The sequence below is a fragment of the Lynx rufus genome, unplaced genomic scaffold (assembly GCF_022079265.1).
Source record: "Lynx rufus isolate CCGP_SWC_20201006 ecotype Redwood Valley unplaced genomic scaffold, mLynRuf1.p SCAF_9, whole genome shotgun sequence".
Classification (NCBI taxonomy): domain Eukaryota; kingdom Metazoa; phylum Chordata; class Mammalia; order Carnivora; family Felidae; genus Lynx; species Lynx rufus.
In genome coordinates, this window is record NW_025814897.1 from 65,995,891 (window position 1) to 66,010,584 (window position 14,694).

A 14,694-nucleotide genomic window follows, 5' to 3' on the forward strand; every position below is an offset into this window, starting at 1 on the left:
CCCTCCAGGAGCTCACAGCCTAGGGAGGTAGGCCCAACATGAAAGCAGCAATGATAATCCAGATAGGAGGTGCCAGCATCTAAGCAACTACAGGAACACAATGACGGAATGATTAACTGCGCCCAGGGAAGATTAGGGAAGGCTTCATAGTGGGTGACTCCTAAAGTGACCTTGAACAATGAACAGGAAGTAGGCACCAGGGGAGGCATTCCAGGCAGAGAGAATAGTACAGGCAAAATCACAGAAGCATAAAAGAGGATATGAACTGGTTTGAGCCCGCTACCTACCTGACCATGCTACATTTCTGGAACTTCCTGCAAAAGCAGCTTGGTTGAAGAATAAAACTGAAGGAAGCTGGTTTCCAGGACCCTCATAAAGCTCTACCACCTATCATCCTGGGAAAAACAAATCCTTCTCTCAAGAAAAATCTTTTTTTTTCCCCCTGAGGGCAGATACGGTCTCATGTGCCTTATGTTTCCACCCCTGGTCTTCCTTACCCTTCAAGAAATACCCACTCTTGTCTCAGTCAAGTGACAACCTTTGAAACCTTGGCCAGGTCTTTCCCCCTCTGTGCCTCAGCCTCCTCCTCTGTGGAGTGGGAAAATAACCCTTATTTGCATCCTTCTCAAACAGCCATTTGAGTTGACAACTATGAAAGCTCATGGTGCTGCAGTGGGAAGGACCCAGACCCAGGAGATGCCAGGTCCTGAGGGGCACCCTGGGCAGCTGCGGAGGGAGGAGCTCGCACTGGTCCTCTCACACAGACCAAACCGTAGCCCCCCACCACCCATTGCTCACAAACCCCCATTAAAGTCAGGGATCCATGCAGTTTTGTTTCAGGTGTTTTATTAAGTGGGCCATACTGTAGCTGGTTTCTAGGTTGCAAAACAACATAAATTTAACAATAATAACATAGCCAGTTAGACTGTGACAAGCTTTTTCCTTCTTTAAAAAAAGAAAAAAGAAAAGAAAAAGAAAGACTTAAAACACACAATGGAGGGTTAAATAAATAATAGGAAAAAAAAGAAAAAGAAACCCTGTTAAGACATGCTTATGTTTACTTCTGTGCAGCTGTGTGCCAAGAGGAAGCATGATCTTCTGCATGATGGTGCATCCCGGCATGTCTCCGTTCCAAATAATACTGACAGAAACAGAAAAGATGTGGGACTGACTCATCAGTGCTTACAGAGGCACTACTAAAAATCCCTTTGATTGGAGCTTGGGGCTTCCCACCCAGCACACCTGTGTGTGGCCGGTGAAAGCCAAATATCCGTAACAATGTTAATCTAGAAAACATTAGTTTAAAAACAATGTGGAATGGCCTCATGACCAGCGCAGTGAGGAAGCAGAACTGCCCCGCCCGCGATGCAGGCTCAGTCTGGGGAGGCCGCAGGCTCCCAGCAGCGGCCACGGCGAGGGAGGGCACCAGCTTCAAAATAAGCGGCACCAACCTCGTCTCCCTCTCCCTATCACTCTTTCACATGAAAGTGTGTAAAAAGCAAATCAGCAAATAAACTCTAAAATAGATTATTTATTCCAAAAATCCTCTACTTTTCTTTTTACAGTGAGTGTACATCTCCTCTCCGTCTCCTGCTCAACTCGCTTAAATCCCTTTGGGTAGAAGGGTCAGAGCTGCAGGGTGAGTCTCTCTTGGTCCTACTGCTAGCTGGTGCTGGGAGGTCAGATGTCGATGCCCTTGACAAGGGACGTCTCCAGCGTGATGTTGAACTCCTGCAATGTCTGCAGCACGCGGATCAAGGAATTGACAAGTGTGTGGTCTTTGATGAGCGCCACATCTTCATACATGTGTGCGGTGATGGGACAGTCGGCCAGCAGGGCAATCCAGTGGTGTAGGAGGTGATCTCTGGCAGAGAAGGGTCAGTCCAGATGGGTCAGAAGGGAAGTGGAAGGGAGACAGTTAGTACAAGGCCAAGGAGGAAACTTGCTCCATCACTCCTTGAACAAAGTCTAAAGCTGGAGAAGTGGATAGCTTCCCCAACTCCCTTTCCTTCCCCTAATAGCTCTTGGCAAAGAGGCCTTACATCGCTTTAAAAGGCTCCTATTAGGGACTACTCAGTCCCAGGGACAGCAACCCAATCTGAGCCAAATCAACCCAGTTACCTGCCACAAGGCCCACACCTCCTCTCCTGTCTCCCCCTGCCTCCCTAGACTAGCCCACCACCAACCAGACTCCAGGACCAATCAACACCACCTCCTCCATCTCAACAGCCCATCTGTCCCAGAGCACTACTCCTCCCCAGAGCTATCACCACCAGAATAATCCTAAGAGCTCACATCCACATAGCATTTGGCATGTGCCAGACACTGTTTTAAGAGATTTAACCTTCGTAACAACCCTGTGATATGAGGTAGGTGCTATTAGTGCTATTACTATCCCCACTTTATAGATGAAGAAATTGACAAAGGTTAAGTAGCTTGTCCAAGTTCATATGGCTAGGAAATGGCTGGTCTGAGAATATGAACCTAGTGAATCTGGTTCCAGAGTCCGTTTTTAAGTACAACGCCAACTCCCTCTCTTCCCTGGCCCAAATAAACTAAAGCCTTAAATTTATTTGGCTTTCACACCCTCAGGTCACCCACTGGAATAGTCCCTAACAATCTTATCCACTCTGATGCATACCACCCATGGTATCAAATTCATATCATTTCAGTCACCTGTTTAAACAACTCTGTTCTAATATGGAAAGGTTCCCTGTCCCAGCTCCCCAAGGCCCCCATCCTTTCAACTGTTTCCTACAACCGCCCTTCCCAAGTTTACCTGTTATTTCCTAACCCCACACTCTTTGCTTCCTTTAGGGCCTCTCTGCTAGTTCTGTCTGCTTCAAACTCTCTCCCCACTTCTACCTTCCATTAAGGCTCAACTCAAATACCACCTCCTCCCCTCTCTGATCTTTCTCCTCTACAGTTTCAGCATACCTTATGAATGCTCCTTTTGGGACTCTCACAACCTTCTGCCTTATACTGTACTTAATTAGGACAAGTAAGCTTCTAAATGGTAGGGACCATGTTTTATTCAGCTCATTCCCACTGTCTTCCATCAGGCCTGAAACATTTGAATGGTTGTTGGAAGGAATGACTAGATATACTCTACTTCAAATTTCACCAGTGGGATGGTTTTATTCCTTCCCATCAAAATGGGCCTCCACGCAGTTACACACACCCTCACTGCCACCCCTACACATCCCCACACATAGGCTTGGTACATGAAGGAAATTAAGGGTTTCCAAGGTCTCACCTGCTGGGCGGCATCTGGTCATTAGCCGCTCCCACCCCCTGCACCACACTAGGCTCCCAGCACCACCTCCAAGGTGGCGCCGTGCACTCTGGGCCATGAGGCTGTAGTACCTGGCTCCCAAGCACACCAGCATCTGAAACTTGCCGTCCTTGCCAATGTTCCGGGGAGTATTATTGATTGCAGTGACAAATCGGCAGAAGTTCCGGGCCCTTGTATGCCAGTTTTCCTCAGGGACAAGTTCGTTCTGCTCCAAAGTCTCATAATAGGTTTGTGCTTTTTCTGTGAAGAGCAGAAAAGTTTGCCAGTGACAAAGGCTCTCAAAACCAACCCATCCATGACTGCCCTGCAGGCCACTAGCCATGGGCCTCTCCATGTTGATGCTAGGTAACTTAATGTGAATAACATGAACATTTTGACATCATTGGTCACATTTCAAAATGTAAAGTCCCTGTTCTTAGGTTTTAAATTTCTTTATGTGGCCCTTGATAGAAAATGGTCCTTTCTCTACTCTGAAGATAAAAAAGAAAAAAAAAGAAAAAAGAAACCCTTAAGGGAGAAACTTCTTGTATAAAAATTCTTCAAGTGGGTACAACACAGTGTTTGGGCTCCAAATGCTATCAACTGGCCTTTTGGACCTACAAGGAGAAAGTGTGAGGACTGAGTAACTTCAAGAAAAGTCAAGGCAAACAAACAACAGATCTAATTTGAGAGTCACCTGGTTGGACTTCTGCCTCTCAGATTCCAGCGTTCAGCACCCACATTATGTTGGTGAGTTCCCATGTCTCTGCATGCTTTCCCACCCTCAGACCCTGGTCCAACTCACCCAAGAAATCCCAAATGAAGACATTTTTGAAGAGCCGGGGGGATTTAAATCCATGTTGGAAAGCCTGTTCCAGGGCCGAGACAAGGCCACATTCTCCACAGAGCAACAGCGTCAGACTGCCTCGCTATGGAAGGAAACAGGAGAGAGTGCCAGGCTTGCCTCAGCCAAACTGCCTTCCCACCACTGCTTCCCCAAACCCATAGCCCACAGCTGGGAGGGCAGCAAAAGATAGGCTGGATCTTGTCTATTTCCCCCAGTACCCGGCACAGTGAATGACACAGAGCAGCTGTCAGTGAATAGCTAATGAACAGATGATGGATCTGGGTCCTCAGAAGTGGGACAAAGTCAGAGTGACCTCCGTTCAGCGAGGCTCAGACAAATCCAGAAGAAGACAGGAACACACACTGTTCATTAGGGGCCCAGGGACTCTGTTGGGTCATCAGTGTATAGTGAAAACAGGGTAACCTAAGGCAGAGGCCCCTGAGGAAACAATCTGCTCAATGTCAAACTGAGACACACACTCTAGACTCCGCGTTGCCCATAGTACATGGCCCTGGAAAAAGATCATTCTCTCTTATTCAATATAAAGCCCAGGTTTGGAGGGCAGAAAGGCTCACCTCTTTCTCAGGCTTATGGAAGTGCTTCACAATTCCATTGACTGCCTCCCCGATGGACTCCTGGATCTGCCCAGTGTTCAGCTCTGATAAAAATCAAGAAGACATCCCTAACCAATCTCAGAGGCTAATAGTGCTTAGCTGACTGAGCACAGGACTGAGGACATAGGAAGGGCTCATGGGAGAAGCAGGACACTGGGAAGCTGGACCCTGGAAACAGTGGCTCTTGCCTATCCAACTTTGCTAAGCTAGTCCTTCCTAAAATCTTGGGGGGAAAGCAAAAGCTAATACCTTAGAGTTCGTCTCTAAAAGATACAGGTAAAGTTTATTTCCCATTTTACCCTGGAATCTTTGGCAACCAAAAGAGGGCCACAACTTGGCTGCGAGGCCCAGGAATCATGAAGGACAAGGCCAGAAAGTAGATCCCTCTCCTTTCTAGAATCATAAACAAAATGGTACAGAGGACCAGGGCAGGCTGTATGAACTCTCCCTTCTCCTTCCAGACCTCTAAGGAGTGTGACACCCCCTCAGCCTGACACATACACACTGATTCTTGAGAGGAAGGTGACAAATGCCTAAGGCTACTTTGCTAGAACAGCTGGTTCCTGAGGCAGCTGCATAGGCTGGGATCTGGACACCCATATCAGGGCTTCCAGAAATGTGTCCACATCCCCCACCTGGGTAGCACAAGGGCCCAGCCCTCCTCCCACTTACTGGGCTTGTTGTTGGGTGAGATGGTAACGAGCCTCCGGATGACACTAGGGGACTGCTGCAGGGGCGGGGTCCGGCACGGTCTCTCATCCACCTCAGGCTGGGACGTGAGCAGCTCCCCAACCAGGACCCGCTCCAGGCTCCCGTCGTCTATGCCCTTTCCCAACCACCGGCCACATGGGAACCTAAAGGTCAGGCAATGGCCTGTCAGAGTTGCCAGTTCCTCCAGTGTCCCTTCTCCTTGCTGCTCAGCAAAAGCCATCAAAAAGCCAAACCTTGGAGACAGGCTCTGAAACCAGGCTAGGGATCCCTCAAGACCCTGCCCATTCATCCCACTGTGCATCATCGAGAAGCCACCTGAATGATGGGTGGCCTGGAACCTGTGTACAGCAACATCATATATCTTTGCTTGGAAATCTCTCCTAATTCTTTTCAGGCACATAAGACAGGGCCAAACAGGAAGTTCCCTCAGTCCACCACAACCTAAAGAGTCTTCTTGAGAACTCCACATACCCACAGATCAAACACAGCCCCTGGCACCTGGCAGTACACCTTGCCCCACTATCTTAGATATCTTAGCCGAGGGAACACTTACTTGTAGGTATGTCCTGTGATCTCATTCCTGACCATCACATATTCCACCAACCATTTGGCATACAGTCCAGAGTTGTCATGGCCTATCTGTACCGTAGTGAGCTTCCCTAAGTTCTGGCACTGTGAAAGAACAGTCAGATAAAGAAGGCACGTAGGTCAAGAAAATAAGAGAAAAGAAAGGCATTGCTCAGAGGCACAGATCTGACTGGTTGCCTGCAATCTGGCCCCTCAGCATCTGCAGAGGAAGAACTCATGGCTCCACCTACCACTAAGGCTGGTAGTACAGCACTGTCTCATGAGGGGGAAATGACTGAGAAAGAAGGTGCTACTACCTAGAGGAAGAATAGGGCCTAAGAGCAGAAGCAGTCTGAGATTCAGAGCTGTCTGTGACACAGGCTCAGCAACTGAAAGAATTCTTGGGGATTTCTCAATACACCATGGGCAGGGAGACACGCAAGTCCAGATGAGTAAGTGCCTTCCAGCCAGAGACCACTTAGACAGGGTGGGCTCCCTCGTTCTTGGGCCAATCCTTGACTCCGGCCTCTGATCATCTCAGGACAGGTCAACTGTGTTGATGCATAATACTATAAGGGCAAGACCACCATAAAACCATGCAGAAAACTTCTGTAGGCAGCTGTTACAAACTCAGATCCCCACTGAGCCTAGGGTTGTGGTCCCTGGATAACACATACCTCAAAAGTCATCTCTAACACGTTCCTGGGAATCTGCAGGATCTGTGTTTCACCCAGTTCTCCAGAGATGCAGATCCATGGGTTGGCGGTGAACATGGAGCCCCCCAGCTTCTTGCTCGGTACAATCAGGATATGGTACGGGATCACTGTTTTGGGGAAGCCACAAAGGCATTGAGAAGGATCAGGAATCCCTCCCATACCTGAAAGGGCCCTGACCTGTCCAGGTGTGCTGGCATGACTGTGGCCCCTATTGTACTGGCCCCAGCGGAGCTGGGAGCAGTAGGTCCCAGGACCTAATCTCTGGCTGGCTTAGAATATTAGCCAATCCTACCCTCAGTCTCACTCCTCTTAGGGTTACTACCCAAACATCAAAGATCCAAACCCATCTTTAGGCCCAGAGCTAAGTGAACTTGTTCCCTAAATAGTATCACCAACTCCATGTTGTATTGAATTGCTTTGGAGAGCACTTTTTAGTCTATAACCTCATGAACTCTAATAACAATCTCCAGAGAGGCCATACTGGTCTTACAATGCCTTTTCTGAGGTACCGAGAGGGAAATCGTTCCCCTGAATCTCCTAAGCTCCAGTACAGTGCTGTTTCTCCTGTAGCCTATAAACCCTCATCTCTGAGAGGGAGGATGGGTGTCATGTAGAAACAAGATTCCACACTGCTGAAGCTGCTGAGTCACTGGCCACACAATGAGCCATGGGGCAAATTCAGAGACTACCCCCTACCGAACAGGGCATCCTGGCACCAAAGAAAGGTAAGGCTTCAAGGCCCTTCCTTAGACCATACTGAACCCTCTTCCCCACTCTGTAAACAGAGACTTAGGCCCACAGCAGAGATCGACTCTGCTCACAGAAATATAATGAGTTAGGACACAGCAAGGCCTGGACCCAAATCTCCCACCACAACCTAGATTTTTTTCTGCTACTTCAGGAGGAGTTGTCTTTCCCTGTGGGCTGGTCTGAAACCCAGGATGCTGAATGATTCCCTCAGCCCAAAACAAAAGGGAGATTTCTTTACAGGTGTACAAACAGGGCAGTGAACTTCACCAACCGCCCGACTCCACTCCACCTTCATTGCCTTAGGTCCCCAGAGCAGTACTAGGACAACAGTAACAATACAATGGCCAAAAAGACTGAACTTCCCAGTTAAGAACAAGAATAAGAAGCTTTGGAGAAAAAACAACTTCCAAGGAGGGCTAATGCACCTCTCTGCCACAGAAGCCAAAGGGAAGTAGAAAGTGCAAGTGGCAATCTTCTTTCTTTAAAAAGGGGACAGTGAGTTAGCCTCCAGCAAGCTCATGAAGATTGGCATTGAGAAGGCTAGTTGGGGAACACAGGGCTACTCACGGATAGTTGTGAAGACATTGGTGAAGCAAAAGTAATCAACGGCATTGAAAGAGAGGAGGTGATAGAGGAACTGCTCCTTCTCGTCGTCACAGCGCAGGAAGGCATAGCGCTTGTACAACTTTCTGTCGGAGAGGAGGCAATACATCAGTCCCCCAGCCAAAAGGAGGGGAAAGAGACTAGAATTACTCAGTTCTGGAAGGAGACAGCTAAGGGAAGAGTAAGATGTCAAGCTTCAAGTTCCTTAGAGCCACCTAAAAAATGGAACAAAGCCGGCTTCTCCATTGAAATGAGGGCTAGAGAGAAAGTGGCTGAAACTACAGCAGGAACAATAAAAACCAAACTCTACCTGTATCTAAGGGTTGATGCTACTATAATGTGGTGTCAGAGGTCATGGGACCTCCTTTCCTAAACTGGGGGCTGGAACTATCACCCCTCAGGAATGACACAGGCCTTCTCAGGCTTCTAGCTAAGGCATCACTAGCTAGTGTGCGCTGTGGGAATAGCAATGGCAGAAGGTCTGTGACTGCCATTCATTACCAGAGCCAGCCTCACACCCTCAGCAGACCTAAGACCCCTGAGTCAGAACACTGTTCTGAATGTGAATGTAAGCACAGGACAGTTTCAGAGTTAATAAAGGGAATGACCCAGGTCACAGGCAAGGAAGAGCTGCACACATCATGTCCTTCCCCTCTTTTCAAATTTTCTCCTATCCCCATCCCCATCCTCACTTATTTATCAAAGGCCAACTCCTTTGCCTGACATTGTAGACACTTTGCAACAGTAATGATACCTTCCCCAAATAGAGGGGACATAAATAGCCATGTGCACAGGCCTTCAGCACAGAGAAACACACAGAGAATCCAAGAAGGTAACCATCTTGGCTGCCAAGACTGCAATCACCATGGCCAAAGAGGTAGAGATTTAGTAAACCTGTGAGGTTCTATTTATAAGGCACACCCAAGAGATTAATTCACCAGCCAGGGCCTACTATATGCAAGTGCTGGAGAGAGAAACACCTATCCTCAAATACAGTCCAGGTGAATAAATTAGGTAAAGGCCATGGTATAACACTGCCCATAATGAGGTGCAAATGAAAGGCTCTCTCTGGGAATTTAAAGAGCAATAAGCTTCAGTGGTCCTAGAAAAGGAAAGGCCTAAAGGACAGCATGAATTTAGACAGGAGTTGCAGAAGAAAGAGGACGGGGTGTGAAAACCAGTTTGGCTGGAGTTGAGGACCCAGGGAGGTGATCAGTTAGCAATGAGGCTGAAAGGTTAGGCCACAGTCAAATGAAGAAAGACTCTAAATAGTCAGGCTAAAGAGTTTGCAACTTGCCCTACAAGTAGTCAGTTTTGGCAATTTACCTTAGAAGTAGAAAGCCACAACCAATTTCAGATAATTTCATTTTAGTGTAGCTGAGGGGTGAAAGGGCATACAAGTAAAACTAAGACAGCAGCACCAGATAAGAAAACAGGTGGAGGCAGAAGTTAAGGACCTGAAATGTGCATGTGGAAGGTAAAGCAAAGCAAGGAGTCAAACTAGACCCCAAATTTCAAAGCAGATTCAGAGAGAAGAGTGGTGACATTAACAAAAAAAAATTGAAAGGTGGTTATGGTGAAGACTCTGTGGAACTTGGTTTTGTTCTCTCTGAGCTAAAGGTAAGATATCTGAATGGAAATAAATGCAGGACTGGAGCTCAGAAGAAAAGTCAAAGCTTGAGCTTCAGATGTGGAAGTCACCAGATAGGTAACAGAAGTCATGAGAATAGGTGAGATCACTAAGTGAGAGAAAAAGTGTGAAAAGAATGTGTGTGCATGCAGAGAACTGAGGAATGTGGAAGCCAACACCCTGGAAAGAGTAGGGGGAGAAAAAGAACAGGATAGTATAAGGTCACAGCAGTCATGCAAAGTGAGTGTCAAGGTAGAGCAGCTACCACACAGCATCACTGTAGGGAGGTCAAGGAGAAACCACATGAGCTCACTGTATAGGAGCTAACTTTTCCCCCTAAACTATACAGCTCCCTTATCCTGCCTCAACCTTACCCCCTTCTCCAAGCTGCCAACAGTGTTGGAGGGTACCTGGAAATCACAGAGTCAGGACCATTCTATCAAGATACACTCTCCAAGGCTACCTCCTCCTGTCTATGCAGTTATGCACACATTTTATGTGCCCAATTTAATACCTTCTAGGTGCTAGGCAGCATGCTCATTCATGCCCTCAATGAAAGCAAACTGTAATAAGCAGCAAGCAACTAGATAATAATACAGCCCATCAGTGGTGAAGCAGGTTTGAACAAATACTGTGACAAATGCTATGGGTGCCTGGAGGAAGAAGAGACCAAGTCTCTGGAGCATCTAGGCAAACTCTGGCAAAGAAAACTGACCAGGCCCTGAAAGGACTAAAGACATCCTGAGAAGGGTGAGTGGTATGATGTGGCTAAAACTTTAAGTCGACTGAAGAGAAAGATAAGAGAGAACAGGATAGGGAGAAGGAGTAAGCAGGTTTTGATGAAAGGCCCCTTTTTTCTCCCCATACCCCATCCAAAATACAATCTGTGGCAGCAAAACTCATTTTCCATTCACTGGAGCAGCACTGGGGCCAGGATATCAGATGGAAAGTTTCTAGGACTGAGTAACTTCTGAGCTTATTTCCTCTAATAGGGCTATGGTTTAAAGAAACCAAAATTTAAAAAAGAAAGAAAGAAAAAGAAGAGAAGAGAAGAGAAGAGAAGAGAAAAAGAGAAAAAGAGAAAAAGAGAAAAAGAGAAAAGAAGAGAAAAAGAAAGAAAAATTAGCCTCCTGACCAAGGTCTGTGCCTTATTTGCTATTGCCTAGGCCTTTAAGATCAAACATACCCTAGACCTATACACTGCCCCAGACTTCACAAAGTTCTTATGCTTGACCCCCTCTCAGATGCTTCTCTGTCCTCCTGATGACGACGCCCACACTGGCCAGCAGGAAAGACTTGCTGCCCTGTCCTGCTACACTGATTTTTTTTCTTTTTTTTTAACCACGCACAATTGTCCCCAGAAGGTGGAATTCAAACACGTCCATTCCAAATTCCACACTTACATGTTCACTTGTTCTCTTTTAGTTGTTCTCCCAATCTCCAAATTTTATTCCTAAACCCTTATGTATCTATAGGCAATCAAATCTAAGTGCTTTAATGGGGCGCCTGGGTGGCTCAGTCAGTTAAGCGTCTGACTTCATCTCAGGTCATGATCCCATCGTTCTTGAGTTCAAGCCCCTGCATCAGGCACTATGCTGACAGCTCAGATCCAGGAGCCTGCTTTGGATTCTGTGTCTCCCCTCTCTCTCTGCCCTTCTTCTGCTTGTGTTCTGTCTCCTTCTCTCTCAAAAATAAACATTAAAAAAAATTTTTTTTAATTTTTAAGTTCTGTAAGAATTGCTGTTTTAAAACCTCTCAAGGTAAGCACTCTAACCTATCAAAGTTTTAAACCTAACTCTTGCTTGTTATTTATACACAATAAACAATCTAAAAAATTTTATTTTCACTTTGAATAAAAATAGATTCTGCAGGTTTAATCAACTGGCTACACTAAATTTCACCAAGGTCCACTCCTCTGCTTTATCATCCTTGGAGAAGTCAATAATAAAGGACACCATGAAAAGATGTCTACGGAAATGTTAAACAAAAGTGCCCAACAGGTTTGCCAATGAAGAAAGAGCCAAACATAGAAAAAGGTAGAGAGGTGGTAGTCCAAGAGGCAGAGAAGGACAGCCCTCCTTCCTGCTCCTCCCCTGGTAACTAGGGTACAGAAAGTATACAAGGAATATCAAATCCAGAGAAGGTAACTGTAGGCTAATGGCCCCTGCGAGTGTGAGTGTGATGGAATCTCTCCCCTTACTCTTTCTAGGTGGAAAGCGTGGAGAGAGAGGGCCTAGGAAGGTTAACTGAAAGCCCTTTTGAGCTCTAGGGAGACTCAGACAGGGTGGAAAGAGAAAGAGTAAGGACTTGGGCTGGCCCTGAGCTCAGGAGAGAACAAAACAGATAAGGGGAGCTCTTAGAAGTTTTCTTTTCATTCTCTAATCCTTTCCTCCCTAGGACAGGAAAGAGACCAAAAAATGCCCTGTGCCTAAGAGGTATACAAATCACCTGGGTGCAGTAAGGAGAAGGGAGCCCCAAAACTCTCAAGTACCCAATAAGGACCCCATCCTTCTCATTATCTCTTTAAGAAAGCTATTTGGGGACATGCAGATTTAAAAAGGTAGGAAGAACAAACATAGAATTTTTCCTCTATAGATAAAGAGGGAGAAGAGGAAAAGCTACAAAACCTTCATATGCAATTTGAGTTCAGCTGAATACAACAGAAATGATGTAGTGAATATTCTCCCTTCCCACACAAGAGTTTCCAATCTCTCCCCACCATTCCTGGGAGCCTGGTTCTAATCTAGGTGGAATGGCCTTACTTGGTGAGCTCATGGTCTGAGAGAAGCTGCTTCAGGTGTCTGGAAAGTAACTTTTTTTCCATTGACAATCGCACCCACGCTCTAGCCTTTCCCACATCAGTCTTGATTTCCCCGATGTTCTGGATGTGCCTGAAGGGAGAATAGAAAAAAGGAGATGGGGACTGGGGTAGAAAATGAACTAATACCTCCCCTGTAAAGTCAAGGAAGCCTGGTGAGAGCCCATCTCTCTTGTTCTCTAAATCCTCAGCTTCCATGTAGCTTTGCAGATAGGCTCACTACAATTTGGGGGGCTGAGGGGGAATAACACAGTTCTCAAAAAGCCAAGCTAACCCTGGAACCCTAAGGTCTTGTGATAACTCTGGTATAATTCGCCAAAACTGTCAGGAAACCCAATTGCTTGTATAGCTCTACAACAGCATCATGAAGCACAAGACCAATAAGGAGGGCTTCCTGGTTAACAGAGAGGCTATAGAAGCCCAAGTCACTGAGACCCTGCTATTTAAAGTAGACACCTGGGGTGCCCGGATGGCTCAGTCCGACTCCAGCTCAGGTCATGATCTCATCGTTCATGAGTTTGAGCCCCACATCGGGCTCTGTGCTGACAGCTCAGAGCCTGGAGCCTGTTTTGGATTCTGTGTCTCCCTCTCTCTGTATTCTACCCCCACTCACACTCTGTCTCTCCCTCTCTCAAAAGTAAATAAAGATTTAAAAAAAATTTTTTAATTAAAAAAAGTAAAGTAGACACCTAAGGAGTAACTGAAAACAGGCTTTTAGTGGTTTATTATATATGAACCCAGACTGACCTCATATCCTGAATGAGGGAGACTCGCAGGGGAGACATGACTGAGCTGGCATCAGACTTCCTCCGTTCTGAATCAAGAAGTATTCCTAGAACAAAAAAGTTGTTCATGTCTCAAGAGACAGGATTATCCAAAGAGCTGATTACCCAAATTTGTACAGGAAATGGTTACTTTGGTAACACTTAGCATTTCATGAATATTTATTAAGTACCTACTAGGTATCAGATGTTATACTCTTACCCGTATTATCTCATTTAACCCTCTAATGTTAGATAGCCAAGGAAAGTATCACAGAGAAGGGAACTGATTCAGAGAACACTGCTTTGCCTCAGTCACCAAGTGGCGAAATCAGGACTGGAGGGAACACAGATCTTCTAGCTCCTAATCCAGCATGTTCTCATCACTAACCTATGGAAGCACTATTTCCATTTGGAGCTACTACTCATGTACTTGGTCTTGCCTCAAAATGGGCTACAAAAGAGCCAAGCAAATGCGTAAAGAACATGTTTCAGAATGCTTAGGATCTCTAGACACAAGCATACCTCATTCTATTATGCTTTGCTTTATTGTGCTTCACAGATACTGTGTTTTTTGCAAATTGAAGGTCTGTGGCAACGCTGTGTCAAGCAAGTCTACTGGCACCATTTTTATTATCATTATTGTTATTTAATGTTTTTATTTATTTTTAAAAGAGAAAGGGAGAGAGCGGGGGAGGGGCAGGCAGAGATGGGGACAGAGGATCCTAAGCGGGCTCTGTGCTGACAGCAGAGTACCTGATGTGGGGCTCAAACTTGTGAACCATGAGATCATGACCTGAGCCAAAGTCGGGTGCTTAACCGACTGAGCCACCCAGGCACCCCTATTATTATTATTTTAGAGAGAGAGAGAGCACATGAGTGGGAAAGAGGGGCAGAGGGAGAGAGAGAATCCCAAGTAGGCTCCATGCTTAGTGCAGAGCCCGACACAGGGCTCAATCCCACAACCCTGGGATCATGACCTGAGCCAAAATCAAGAGACTCAAGACACTCAACCAACTGAGCCACCCAGGTGCCCTGGCACCATTTTTCTAACAGCATTTGCTCACTTCATGTCTTTGTGTCACACTCTGGTAATTCTCACAATATGTCAAAATTTTTCATTGTCATTATATTTGTTATGGTGATCTGTGATCCATGACTATGACTTGCTGATAGCTCCAACGGATGGTTAGCATTGTTTTTAGCTATATTTTTAAATCAAGGTATATACATTTTTTAGACATAATGTTATTGCACACTTAACAGACTTCAGTGTAGCATTAATATAACTTTTATATGCAATGGGAAACCAAATAATTCACCTGACTCACTTCCTTATAATATTCAGTTTTTTTTGTGGTAGTCTAGAACCAAACCCACAATATTTCTGAGGTATGCTTGTA

The 14,694-nt window shown here is 46.0% G+C and overlaps 1 protein-coding gene across 2 annotated transcripts in view; it reads right to left on the reverse strand.

Moving 5' to 3' along the window:
• Positions 1-829: 829 nt before the first annotated feature.
• Positions 830-14,694, reverse strand: part of DENND5A (DENN domain containing 5A) — a 118,659-nt gene continuing 104,794 nt past the window's right edge. For both annotated transcript variants that reach the window (XM_047070056.1, XM_047070057.1), the window contains 10 exons: positions 13,278-13,362; positions 12,475-12,603; positions 8,047-8,168; positions 6,691-6,836; positions 6,000-6,118; positions 5,408-5,589; positions 4,697-4,779; positions 4,080-4,203; positions 3,367-3,535; positions 830-1,864 (listed from right to left, as the gene is read on the reverse strand). In XM_047070056.1, the coding sequence (XP_046926012.1) occupies positions 1,681-1,864; positions 3,367-3,535; positions 4,080-4,203; positions 4,697-4,779; positions 5,408-5,589; positions 6,000-6,118; positions 6,691-6,836; positions 8,047-8,168; positions 12,475-12,603; positions 13,278-13,362 (1,343 nt within the window). In that variant the 3' untranslated portion in view covers positions 830-1,680. The remainder of the gene's footprint in view (positions 1,865-3,366; positions 3,536-4,079; positions 4,204-4,696; positions 4,780-5,407; positions 5,590-5,999; positions 6,119-6,690; positions 6,837-8,046; positions 8,169-12,474; positions 12,604-13,277; positions 13,363-14,694) is intronic.